The sequence below is a fragment of the Bos taurus genome, chromosome 3 (assembly GCF_002263795.3).
Source record: "Bos taurus isolate L1 Dominette 01449 registration number 42190680 breed Hereford chromosome 3, ARS-UCD2.0, whole genome shotgun sequence".
NCBI classification, from domain to species: domain Eukaryota; kingdom Metazoa; phylum Chordata; class Mammalia; order Artiodactyla; family Bovidae; genus Bos; species Bos taurus.
In genome coordinates, this window is record NC_037330.1 from 103,741,943 (window position 1) to 103,755,850 (window position 13,908).

A 13,908-nucleotide genomic window follows, 5' to 3' on the forward strand; every position below is an offset into this window, starting at 1 on the left:
CACCAAAATCATTCTAGCTCCTAAATGTCTTTTTTTATTTTCTCCATCCTTATTCACTGCCTTAGTTCTGGCTTCAAGTACTTGCTGGAACTATTTCAAAAGTCTTTGGATGAGTGTTTTACTCTTCCTCTTCCCCTCTGATCTCTCCTCCACACAGTTCCAGAGGATTCTTCTAAATCTAAATCCAGTTCTTTCTCCCTTTCTGAAATTTCTCTAATTTTTATCCCCATGCAGCAAGCTCCTTGGCATGACTTACTAAGCCCTCCATGATCTGTGCCCTGCCTGCCTCTTTACTCATTCCCTGCCACTCGATCCCTTATACTCTGTGCTCTGGCTTCACAGAAAAACGTATAATTCTCTAAACACAGCATACTACTTCATATCTCTAGGCTTTGCGTATGTGTTCATTCTGCCTGGGATGCCCTCTTTTCTTTATCTGGAAAACATAATCATCTTCCAAGCCTAGCTTAGACTTTTCTATCTTAGCTTGGTTGGTATAAAAAATACCATAGACTGGATGACTTAAACAAACATTTATTTCTCACGGTTCTAGAGGCTACAAGTTCAAGATCAAGGTGCCAGCCTAGCTGGCATCTGGTAAGAATCCAATTCCTAACTTGCTGACAGCTGCCTTCTCTTGGTGTATCTTCACAAGGCCAAAAGCGAGATCATCTCTCTCATGTCTCTTCTTGTAAGCGCACTAATCCCATTTATGAGGGCTCTACCCTCATAATCGAATTAACTCCCAGAGGCTCAACTTCCAATTACCATCTCACTGGGGATTAGAGCTCCAATATATGAATTTTGAGGAGACACAAACATTCAGTCCAAAGCGCTGACCATGCCTCTCTCCACTCCATTGTCCCCCTCTACCCTACCCATAGAATTAAACACTTCCCTGGTGGCTCAGTGGTAAAGAATCCATCTGCCAATGCAGGGGATGCAAGAGATGTGTGTTTGATCGCTGGGTTGGAAAGATCCTCTGGAGAAGGAAATGGCAACCCACTATGGTATTCTTGCCTGGGAAATTTCATGGACCTAGAAGACTGGTGGGCTATAGTCCATGGGGTCAAAAAAGAGTCAGACACAACTTAGTGACTAAACAATTTTGTTCTACTTGAAAACCTTATAATGTTACTATGATTGCATTTATACTATATTAGGAATATACTACAGATATTATGAATATACTAGTATATATTACAAATATAATAATGTACTTATTTACACTATGAGCAAACCTAGTAGTGGTGATGGAATTCCAGCTGAGCTATTTCAAATCCTAAAAAATGATGCTGTTGAAGTGATGCACTCAATATGTCAGCAAATTTGGAAAACTCAGCAGTGGCTACAGGACTGGAAAAGGTCAGTTTTCATTCTAACCCCAAAGAAAGGCAGTGCCAAAGAATGTTCAAACTACCACAAAATTTCACTCATCTTACAACTAGCAAAGTAATGCTCAAAATTCTCCAAGCGAGGCTTTGACAGTACGTGAACAAGAACTTCCAGAAGTTCAAGCTGGATTTAGAAAAGGCAGAGGAACCAGAAATCAAACTGCCAACACCCACTGGATCATAGAAAAACCAAGAGAATTCCAGAAAAACATCTATTTCTGCTTCATTATGCTAAAGCATTTGACTGTGTGGATCAGAAAGAACTGTGCAAAATTGTTAAAAAAGATGAGAATACCAGACCACCTTACCTGCCTCCTAAGAAACTTGTATGCAGGTCAAGAAGCAACAGTTAGAACTGGTCATTGAACAATGGACTGATTCCAAATTGGGAAAATAGTATGTCAAGGCTAGATTATGGCACCCTGCTTATTTAACTTATAAGCAGAGTACATCATGTGAAATGCCAGGCTAGATGAAACACAAGCTAGAATAAAGATTTCTGGGAGAAATAACCTCATATATGCAGATGACATCACCCTTATGGCAGAAAACGAAGAACTAAAGAGCCTCTTGACAAAGGTGAAAGAAGAGAGTGAAAAAGCTGGCTTAAAACTCAACATTTAAAACACTAAGATCATGGCATCTGGTCCCATCACTTCATGGCAAATACAAAGGGGAACAATGGAAACAGTGACAGACTTTATTTTCCTGGGCTCCAAAATCACTTCAGATGGTGACTGCAGCCATGAAATTAGAAGATGCTTGCTCCTTGGAAGAAAAGCTGTGACCAACCTAGACAGCATATTAAAAAGCAGAGGCATTGCCTTGCCAACAAAGGTCTGCTTGGTCAAAGCTATGGTTTTTCCAGTAGTCATGTATGAATGTGAGAGTTGGACCATAAAGAAGGCTGAGCATTGAAGAATTTTTGCTTTTGAACTGTGTGTGGTGTTGGAGAAGACTCTCGAGAGTCCCTTGGACTGCAAGGAGATCAAACCAGTCAATCCTAAAGGAAATCAGTCCTGAATATTCATTGGAAGGACTGATGCTGAAGCTGAAGCTCCAAAACTTTGGCCACCTGATGTGAAGAGCTGACTCATTAGAAAAGACCCTGATGCTGGGAAAGACTGAAGGCAGGAGGAGAAGGGGACAACAGAGGAGAAGATGGTTGGATGGCATCACTGACTCACTGGACATGAGTTTGAGCAAACTCTGAAAGATGGTAAAGGACAGGGAAGCCTTGCATGCTGCAGTCCATGGGGTCACAAAGAGTTGGACACGACTGAGCGACTGAACAACAACAATGAATATTCTTGTTTCCATGTCACTCATTCGTTCCCTGTAAAATTTCATCCTTGAATTCCTATCACTTCACACAAGGCACATGGAAGGTATTGAATATGAATATACATATATTTTAAAATTGAGATATAGTCCATGTACCATAAAATTCACCCTTCTAAAGTACCATTCTGTAGCTTTAGTATATTCACAAGATTGTGCAACCATTATCACATCTAATGCAGGAACATTTTTGTTACCCCAAAATGAAACCCAATACCATCGGCAGTCACACCTCAGTCCCCATGCCTACAGTCCCTGTTTTTGCTGTTCAGTTGCTCAGTCATGTCCTACCCTCTGCGACCCCATGAACTGCAGCATGCCAGGCTTCCCTGTCCTTCACTATCTCCTGGAGTTTTCTCACACTCACGTCCATTGAGTGGGTGATGCCATCCAATCATCTCATCCTCTGTCGTCCCCTTCTCCTCCTGCCTTCAATCTTTCCCAGCATCAGGGTCTTTTCCAATTAGGCGGCTCTTCACATCTGGTGGCCAAAATATTGGAGTACAGTCCCTGGCCAGTTACTAATCCACTTTCTGTCGCTATGAATTTACCTATTCTAGAAATTTCACATTAATGGAATCGTACAATATGTGGCTTTTTGTCTCTGACTTCTTTCACTCAGTACAGTATTTTCAAGGTTCATCTGTGTTGTAGTATGTATCAGTGCTTCATTCCTTTTGTGCCTGAATGATATGCCACTCACAAATATGGAAAGACCATATTTTGTATATTTACGCACCAGTTGGTGGACATTTAAATTCTATATTTTGGCTATTATGAATCGGCTGCTAAAAACATTCAGGTACAGGTTTTTTGTGTCAATCAGTATTTTAAGTCAATGAGTAAATGAGTGAATGGGTGATGACTCATCTTTCAACATGTGTTCTCTGGCCAGGATATGAATTACAATCTTTATTTCTTTTGGGCAGGTCTGGGCCGGGTCGTCCAGGCTGAGGAATATCTATCCCAAGCTCAGTGGACAGTCCTCAAATCAACCGAATGTAGTTATGCCATCCACTCCTTACTGCATCGGAACCTGGGACTTCTCTACATGGCTAAGGAAAACTACGAGGAAGCCCGCTATCATCTGGCCAATGATGTAAACAAGCTAAATTACGACACCTGAATGTATCTGCGAACACCTCTGTTTGGTTGTTGTTTATTGCTGTTTTCTTTTTACTGAGCGTTTCTCTGAAACTTTCTGTTTCCAACTATTTGTTTGGTGGACTATTAGCAAGAACACAATTCTAACAACCTGAGTTCAGAACTTTCTACTTTTTGTCTGTACATCCTTGCCCACATCACATCACTTCCCAACCCTCAGTTGCCCTGAGGATGATGAAGGGAGGCAGAAGAGCATCCTGATTAAGATGCTTTATGGGCTTTCCTTCTCATTCTAGTGGTGTCTTTTCACCAGGCACATAGACTTGGATAAATTATTTCACGTCATTCATCATCTATAAGACAGAAACCATAAACTAGTCTCTGCCTCATTGGGTCCAAACACAAAGAAATTGCAGAGATGAATAAGACAGCAGGTCATTTGGCTGTCTTATTATTTTTGGCTATTATTTTGCAGTACTTTGTGCAGTACTTTGGCTATTATTTTTATAAGTAACATCAACATCTTTTCTTCAGAGTGTGGTAATTACATTTAAATGACCTGACGTTGTGTGAAGGTGATTTGTAAACTATAGAACTCTGTACGGTTTAGACAGGATGATGAGGGTGATGATTGAGCTGTTCTTCCAAAGGTTTCTATTAGGATTTCAATATTGGACCATATCGGGACTTCCCCGGTGGCACTAGTGGTAAAGAACCCACCTGCCAATGCAGGAGACGTAAGAGACACGAATTCAATCCCTGGGTCAGGAAGATCCCCTGGAGGAGGGCGTGGCAAGCCATTCTAGTATTCTTGCCTGGAGAATCCCATGGACACAGGAGTGTGGTGAACTACAGTCCATAGGGTCACAAAGAGTTGGACATGACTGAAGCAACTTAGCACAGCACAGCACAGCACATGGGACAATATTACCAGAGAGGAGTTCCTGAGCCTGAAATCTGGATGAGGTTGGGGTGAGACTGCAGTCTCAATGAAGGCTGAGTCTTTCTTGAGCCTCTCCATTGGGCAGCCTTCCCTCTGGTTGCCTGCCACTGAACGATGTCCCTAAATTTGCTGGAAACCTTGCTATGTTGGTTATTCTCCATATCCCCTTACCCCAGATCCATTCTTTGCTCTACTCAGCCCTGGAAGGCTGACCTTTATGGACTGTAGAACCTGGACTTCACTGCTCTCTGGCCTCAGTTGCGTCTGGGGAGTGAGAGGCATGGCAGAGGAGGTTCTGAGGAGACAGAGGGTGAGGTATTTACTCTCTGCTGCCTTTCTGCACCAGTGCACTTCTGGCAAAGGAAGTGCTCCTCGTAGCCACAGCTCCCATCAGGTAGCCTTCATCTGCAGCTCTCTTTCTGGCCCTGGTAGCCCTGCTTTCTCCCCTGGTTTTCTCAGGAGTTTGGACCGTACCAGTCTCTTACTGTAACAGTCTCAATAGCACAGTCCCCAGTGCTTGACTAACTCTCATTGGTTCCTTACCCCTTCCACGTCTCTGGAGGTAAACCTTTTATTAAACCGTCCTCAGGGATACTTGTAAGGGTACCATCTACTTCCACCTAGGAGCTTGACTCATGCACTTCTTCATTTGTGTTTCCTCTCTATACTCTACAACCTCCAACAAATCAAGCAGAAGCACATTCTGTCTTGAGCTGGACCACACAGCTAGCATTAGATCAAGCTCAGATTCCTCAGCCTAAGTTTAAAAAAAAAAAACCAAATTATTGATACATACCATAAAATTCAATGGTATGTACAATTAAGTGTACAATTCAATGATTTCTTAATAAACTTATAAAGTTGTGTAACCATCAACATAATCCAGTGTTCACCCTTAAAGAGAGCCCTCATGTCCATTTGCAACCATTTCTCATGCCCCTCCTATCCCTCTAGATTTACCTTTAATATACATATTTAGCCGTCTCTGGGGTCGCACAGAGTCGGAACACGACTGAAGCGACTTAGCAGCAGCAGCAGCAGCAGCAGCATACACATTTAATATAAACAATGATATGTGACCTTTTGCATCTAACTTCTTTCACTTAGCATAGTTATTTTGAGCTTCACCCATGTTGCTGTGTATATATCAACACTTCATTTATCTTGTAGTTGACTCTCATGTAGATATACCACAATTACCCTTCACCAGTTGATGGACATTGGGGTTGTTTCCATCTTTTGCCTATTATAAATAATACTGATCATGAGCATTTGTATATAAGTCTTTGTGTGAAGAAAGTGAAAGTCGCTCAGTTGTGTCTGACTCTTTGCAACCCCATGGACTATACAGTCCCTGGAATTCTCCAGGCCAAAATACTGGAGTGGGTAGCCTTTCCCTTCTCCAGGGGATCTTCCCAACCCAGGGATCAAGCCCAGGTCTCCCACATTGCAGATGGATTCTTTACCAGCTGAGCCACAAGGGAAGCCCAAGAATACTGGAGTGGGTAGCCTATCCCTTCTCCAGTGGATCTCTCGACCCAGGAATCAAATTGGGGTCTCCTGCATTGCAGGTGGATTCTTTACCGACTGAGCTATCAGGGAATGTTTTTATTTTCTTGGATATATGGCTAAGAATAGAATTGCTAGGTCAACAAACTATGGTGATTAAACTATGTTTAATTTTTTGAGGACTGGCAAACTGCCCTCCACAGAGGCCTCATCATTTTATATTCCCACCAGCAATGGACAAGAGGATTCCATTTTTGCCATATCTTTGCCAGTATATGTGATTTTCTGTCTTTTTAATTAGAGCCGTTATTGTGTGTGTAAAGATGTAGCTCATTGTGGGTTTTATTTTGCATTTCCTCAGTGACTAATCACACTGAGCATTATTTCACGTACTTATTAGTCATTGGTATATCTTTTTGGTGACATGTCTGTTCAGATCCTTTGCCCATTTTTAAATGAGGCGTTGTAAAAATTCTCTATAGACTCTGGATACACGTCCTTTATCAGACATATGATTTACAAAGAAAACTCAAGCACTCTCTTTCTTCCTTCTGCTATAGATTTATTTTGCCAGTTGTGCATTTGGAACAGAGCACATCAGGGCCTCAGGCGGCTACTTCCACCTGGCTAATATCTTCAATGGCCTTAAAAAGTTGGACCTGGCAGACACATTGTACACCAAGGTGAGTTGGGAATACGGGAGCTAAGCCTTGATACTTAGGCCTTATATCTTGAACCTGGTGTCAGACCATTCACGAGAAATTCGAGACACAGACAGAATGAAGTGACTGGCCCAAGGTCACATAGCTTAATACATGATATATTCCACTTCTCTTTCTTTGTTTCTCGTCTACCAGAATAGTTTAGTCCTTAGCATTCATAGAGCAGTGAGCAAATAACAAATTATGGGTCAATAAGAACAAAACCCCTCCAAACAGACTGCCATATACTCTGTCATAGGGTTTCCCTGGAGCTCAAATGGTAAAGAATCTGCCTGCAATGCAGGAGACCAGGGCTTGATCCCTGGGTCGGGAAGATCCTCTGGAGAAGGGAATGGCAATCCACTCCAGTATTCCTGGAGAATCCCATGGACAGAGAAGCCTGGCAGGCTACAGTCCGTGGGGTCGCAGAGAGTCAAACACGACTGAGCAACTAACACACACACACACATACTGTCATATCCCTAGCAGCAAGCTAAGGTGGTCATGTTGAAGTGTGGGATAGAGGAGATTAGGTTTTTAAGCAAAATTGATTGTGGGAAGGTCCTGTGAAGGGATCTAAGAACATGAAAGCACTTTAAAATGTCCATCTTTACCTGTGAAAGATTTAAAACTGTTTCCAATATATTAAAATGTTGGTTATGTTCATATACACCTTACTTAGCAAATAACCATTTTTGCATGTGGTATAGGCTCTCATGCTGCTGCTGCTAAGTCGCTTCAGTCGTGTCCGACTCTGTGCGACCCCACAGACGGCAGCCCACCAGGCTCCCCCATCCCTGGGATTCTCCAGGCAAAAGTACTGGAGCGGGGTGCCATCGCCTTCTCCGAGGCTCTCATGCAGTGACTGTTTATTCATATTTTACACCCACTTCTGAGGACAAGGCATTGTGATGTAGCTGAAAAAAAAAAAGAGCTCTGGAATCAGGCAGACTTGAATTTAAACCTTGGCTGTGCCACATAGCAGCTCTTACCAAGAATCAAGTGTGATCTTAACTTTTCTGAGCCTCAGTTTAATTATCTATGAATTGGGAGTAATAAGAATAAGACTTCAGTTGGGATGTTGGGAGGATGTAAAGGAAGTTGTATGTGCTCAACATATGGCAGTCATTTTTTTAAAGAATATATTTAAACCTTATTTTGTAAATTAATTTTTATTGGAGTATAGTTGGTTTACAATATTATGTTCGTTTCTGCTGTACAGCAAAGTGAATCAGCTATATGTATACATATATCCCCTTTTTTTGGATTTCCTGCCCATTTAGGTCACCACAGTGCGCTGAGTAGAATTCCTTCTGCTATGCATAGGTTCTCATTAGTTATCTATTTTACACATGTGTGAGTGGGTTGAGTCATGTGTGCTCAGGTGTTGAGTCATGTCTGACTCTTTGCAACGCCATGAACTATAGCCCACCAGTCTTCTCTATCCATGGGATTATCCCAGCAAGAATACTGGGGTGGGTTGCCCTTTCCACCTCCAGGGTATCTTCGCAACCCAAGGATTGAACCTGGGTCTCCTGCAGCTCCTGCATTGGCAGGCGGATTTCTTCACCACCTAAACCACCATCCTCCAGGGGATCTCCCTGACTCAGAAATCAAAACCATGTCTCCTGAATTGGCAGGCGGGTTCTTTACCATTAGCGCCACCTGGGAAGCCCATGGATGCTGCTGCTGCTGCTGCTAAGTCGCTTCAATCGTGTCCGACTTTGTGCGACCCCATGGACTGCAGCCTACCAGGCTCCTCTGTCCATGGGATTTTCCAGGCAAGAGTACTGGAGTGGGATGCCATCGCCTTCATGGGTGATGCTAGGGACCTGAATTTTTCACAACACTGGCCAAATCTCTTTGATTTCTTTGTCTCAGTTTGCACATCTGCAAAATAGGGAAGATGGCATGGATGCACCCCATGACAGGGACAGCTGCTCTCCCTCTGAGGGGCAAAGTCTATGGATCAGAAGAGGTGAAGTCGCTGCTCTGCTTCCTAGGAAGAGCTGCCACTTCCCATTTAGGTCACCACAGAGCACTGAGTAGAGTTGCCTCTGCTGTATAGCAGGTTCTCATTAGTTATCTATTTTAAACATGTGTGAGTGCATGCTCAGGCGAACCACCATAGTAGTGTATATGTCAATCCTAATCTCCCAGTTCATCCCATCCTCTTTCTCCTCTTGGTATTCATACATACATGGCAGCTGTTATAATTAGACCCCACCAGGGCTGTCCCCAGATCAACCTGCCATGTGCCCTTCGCAGCCCAGCATTTGTCACACTTACCTTGGGCAAGCACCTTTGGGCTCCTAGGGCTCCCCCTGCCTCCAGGCACAATGAAATGGGGAGTCTGTAGATGGTCAGAAAGCCTGGCCAGAGGTTCTGCCCTCTCAAATGGCTGGTTCAATGGCTAAAGTCCAGCCTGCTTGTCTGATTACCATCTCCTTTCCCAACAGGTCTCTGAGATCTGGAACAAATATTTGAACGATCACTATCAAGTCCTCTCACAGGCTCGCATCCAACAAATAGATCTACTGGGCAAACGATTTGAGACTGACACTGGCTTGGGTAAGTGGCAATTCTTCCTGGGAAACAGAGCAGTGACTTCATTTCTTCTGATCCATAGACTTTGCCCCTCAGAGGGAGAGCAGCTGTCCCTGTCGTGGGCTGCATCCGTGCCATCTTCCCTATTTTGCAGATGGGCAAACTGAGACAGAGGAATCAAAGAGATTTGGCCAATGTTGTGAAAAATTCAGGTCGCTAGCATTACCGGTGGGCTGCCGTCTCTGGGGTCGCACAGAGTCGGACACGACTGAAGCGACTTAGCAGCAGCAGCAGCAGCAGCAGCACCCATGGGCTCCCCAGGCAGCATTAGTGGTAAAGGACCTGCCTGCCAATTCAGGGGACGTGGGTTTGATTCCTGAGTCAGGAAGATCCCCTGGAGGAACGCATGGCAACCCACTCCAGTATTCTTGCCTGGAGAATCCCATGGACAGAGGAGCCTGGTGGGCTACAGTCCATAGGGTCGCACAGAGTCAGATACAACTGGAGTGACTTAACACATCACAGCACCACAGCATCACACACAGTCTTTCCAGTGGGGTTAATGAGGGACAGATTTGGAAGGAAAGAAAACCCTGCTAGAACCCCCTGAGATTTTTGCACAGCATCCATTTTTTTTTATGTGTTATCCTCCCAGGACACATGAGTGTCCACACAGAAGTCCAATTGCTCATTTGTTCTGGAGCCTCATCCTCTTCCTTTACTGGACTGTGAGCTTCTCAGTGGCATGGTGGATTCTGAGTCATCTCTGTATCCTCAGCTCAGCAAAGAGCTGAGGACTGAACACAGCACCATTCCTTCTGAGATCATAAAAATTGATGCAGGATCTAGTTTCTGCTCAAAAGAGACAAACAGTGTAGTGAGTGAGACAGAAACTATGTGGAAGAAAAGAACTTCAACAAGTACAAATTATATTACAAGGTGAGTCCCAGAATGAAGAAATGAGGACAGTTGGATGGTTTTGAAAAAGGAAGACTTCTTGGAGGAGAAGTTTTGAGCTAAGCTTCAAAAAATTCATAACTTTATTGACTTTTCTCTCATTATAAAAGTGGTTCATGTTAAAGCATAAAACTTGAAAATCATAGCTATCCAAGGAGTGTCAACTTTAACATTATAGTGTATGTCTTTTCTGTCTTTTTCTCTTAGCTTAGCCTCACGTGGGGAAAGCGGAAATGTTGTTGCTTAAGCATCTTTGGATTTGGGGAAGAAGAATTAAGATTCTGTGGCTGCCAGAAGCCTGTCTCCCTCCTCTTGATGTAGAGTGGAAACTGAATTGAACCCAAGGAATCACACCAGGACAAATTCCCTGTACTGGGGGGCCTGAGAAATCTAGGACTCTGAAAGAAAGCAAGCTAAGCAACTCAGGGACCTGTAGGAATGAAGTTTTTTTTTTTCTTTCAGTTTACTCTGATGATGGCACATTGGACAAAGCTGGTGAACTGCCTGAAGGCCGAGTGCCCTAACTGCTCAGTGCTTATCCCTGAGGGTAGACACCGCTGCCCCAGGGCCTGCTTCCTCTTTTCTCCCTTTCTTTCCATTGCAGATGAAGCCCAGGAAGCAGAAGCTATTCAGCTCCTGACTTCAATCTTGAACATTCGAGAATCTACATCTAACAAAGCCCCCCAAAAAACGATCTTTGTTCTCAAAATTCTGTTCATGCTTTACTTCCTGATGATGAATTCTTCAAAGGCAAGTTCCCCTAGAAAAGCAGCAAGTCTAAAACAGAGGGAGAAATTCCTCTGGTTGGATTCAGCTGTTTTGTCCAGCTGCACTAGCTTTTGTCCTCAGAGTAAGCCCTTACTCCAAAAAAGTTCAGACACTCATGACATTTCCCCTGTGTTAAGTCCAACTGCACAATGAAAACAAGATTGCCTTCTTCCTTCAAGGGGACCACCCTAGGGTCACAGAGGTAAACTGAGGCTGGGCAGTGCTGGGAGGCCTGCAGGAAAGAAGGGCTCTGGGGAGTTCTTGGGGAAATGGAGCAGTCACTCTAACTACACAGTGATAGTGAGTTCCCTGCTGCTGGAGGGATCCAGGCAGAAACAATTCCAAAGGTAATCATTTTTGAGTGCTTATTACAAGCCAGTCACTAGCCTAAGTACTTTACATGAAGTATCACATGTCATTCTCATATCAACCTTACAAAGTAAGTCTTTTATCATCCCCACTTTACAGGTAAGGAACTGAGGCACAGAATGGGTCCGTTATTTGCCAAATTTCTTATAGAGTAAGTGGCGAATCTCAGGTTTCTTGATTTATTGATTGATCCACTCATTCAACAATTTATTGAACTTCTGCCATGTGCAAAGGATGGTTCTGGAGACTGAGGGTACAGTGGTGAACCACCAGCCAAGTTGCCTATTTCCATGGGACTTATGCTCTTCTGGAGGAGGGGAAGTCACAATAAACAAACACATAAATGTGTAATATAGTTTCAGAGAGAAAAGCTGTACAAAGAAAAACAAAGCAGGCAAGAGGAAAGAGGAGAGAGGGTTGGTTGGAGGAGGCAATTTTGTGCAGGTGACATGGGAAAAGTTAAGATGTCCTTCCCCTGTTCCCTTCCTGCCTTCCTTCCTTCATTCTTTCCAATTGGTCTGCAAACTTTTACTAAGCACCTACTGTACACCAGGGCCTGGAGGAGTTCCGGATCAGAGGGTTACAACAGAGATAACAAAGCCTGGGGCGCTGCGGGAGCATGAAGGAGGGACAGCCACCCCGTGTGGGATGGAGGTGAGCGGGGTCAGGGCACAGAGAAGCATTTTCATTGCATTTCCAGGTTTACTGTGGACAAAACCTCTGCATTTCAGGGTCCCATTTTCTACTCAAAGAAGTCATTCCTCCAAGGTATTTTAAGGATGTTAGATCTGCAAGAGGTTCTTAGAAGAAAGGGCCACCTCTGTCTACTCAGATTGGTACCTTGCTTCCTTCAGGTCTGGAATCAGCTATCTGCTCTTGAATAAGGCTTTCCCTGTCCTCTGTCTGAAATGACAACCCCCATTGGACACGACTGAAGCGACTTAGCAGCAGCAGCAGTAGCAGCATTGCCATCGCTAATGCTTTCTGTCCTCCTGCCTGCTTTAGTTTTTTCTCTTAGCATGAATCACTATTTAAGACACCATCATATTCTACTTATTTGTCTTGTTTATTGCCTCTCTCTCCTGCTATATAGTAAATTTCACAAGGTTAGGAATTTCTGCCTATAGTCACAGTCTCTGAAACACAGTAGCCATTCAATAAATGTTTATTGAAAGAAAGGAGGGAAAGGGGAAAGAAAGGCAGAGAGGGAGGAAAGAAGGGAAGGTAGCAAGGAAGGAAAGATGAGCTGGAGTCTGTCTCAAGATGTCCTGTGAAACTTCTGTCTAAATCAAGACTCTGGGCCACCCGGACTCCCCAGATGGCAATTTACTGGTGGCACCTCTCACCTCTATGCCTCTCAGTGTTGGTTCAAAGGGCCCTGAGATGGAGAAAAGAGACTTTGTCCACTATAAACTCAGAAATTCAGCATCCAGATTGTCCTGTTCCCTGACCTCTCTCACCCTCATCCCACACGTGAGGCTAGCTAGGAAGACCTAGTTCATATGTTCACAAGTTTTCACAAAGAGCTCAGTGGGTGGTGTGAGAAGTTGAAGGATCCTTGCCCGTGTTTCTGGGGCTGAGCAGAGATGGGGCTTCCAATATAATACTTTTCTGTGACAATTTCCTTTTGTCTCTGCAATTCTCTTTCAGGCAGAGGAATATGCCTTGAGAGCCCTCCATCTAGCCAAAAAACAGAAGCTGAGTGTCCAGGAACAAAACACCATTCAAGACTTACTAAATCTCATCTCAGTTGAGGAAGCTCAACCCATTACTTAGTGACCCATGAGCTGTGCTCAATCAGGGATGATTGAGCATCTCATATATTTCAGCCTTGCATAGGGGCAGTGAGGTGCTATGAATTGCTGAAGTACCCACCCCATTCCCCTGGGACTGCATTCGTAGCTGTGTTTTTATTGTTATACAGCATATGTTGGGGGAATGTAGAGCTTTTGGCACAGAGATCAGTAAAACTCTTGTTTATTATGACTTTGTACAACTTTGAATAATGTGCTGTCAGTTCACTAACAAGGTATTCATAATTAAACTGCAAATAGTTTATCCTATTTCTCAGAGGTCTCCCAGTGATTCATGCTTCATAGCTCTTTGCCAAAGAAAGGGGTAGGGATTAGAGCTATATTGGAGTAAAGTTCCTCTATTCTGCTGTAATTAAGTTAGCATTAATTTGAAGTAGATTGTGATTAAAATGCCCATTATGATTCCTAGAGCAATCACTAAGAAGATTACTCTAAAAATAGTTAAAATCAACAAAGAAATT

At 43.6% G+C, this 13,908-nt stretch overlaps 1 protein-coding gene across 2 annotated transcripts in view; it reads left to right on the forward strand.

The window, feature by feature from the left end:
* ZMYND12 (zinc finger MYND-type containing 12) overlaps window positions 1–13,696 on the forward strand; it is a 34,807-nt gene extending 21,111 nt beyond the window's left edge. Inside the window, exons 4-8 of one of the 2 annotated variants that reach the window (XM_059883541.1) lie at window positions 3,665–3,834; window positions 6,852–6,974; window positions 9,452–9,563; window positions 11,101–11,250; window positions 13,288–13,696. In XM_059883541.1, coding sequence (XP_059739524.1) covers window positions 3,665–3,834; window positions 6,852–6,974; window positions 9,452–9,563; window positions 11,101–11,250; window positions 13,288–13,409 — 677 coding nt within the window. In that variant the 3' untranslated portion in view covers window positions 13,410–13,696. The remainder of the gene's footprint in view (window positions 1–3,664; window positions 3,835–6,851; window positions 6,975–9,451; window positions 9,564–11,100; window positions 11,251–13,287) is intronic. The other variant, NM_001191293.2, reaches the window with a different exon arrangement.
* The last annotated feature ends 212 nt before the right edge of the window (window positions 13,697–13,908 follow it).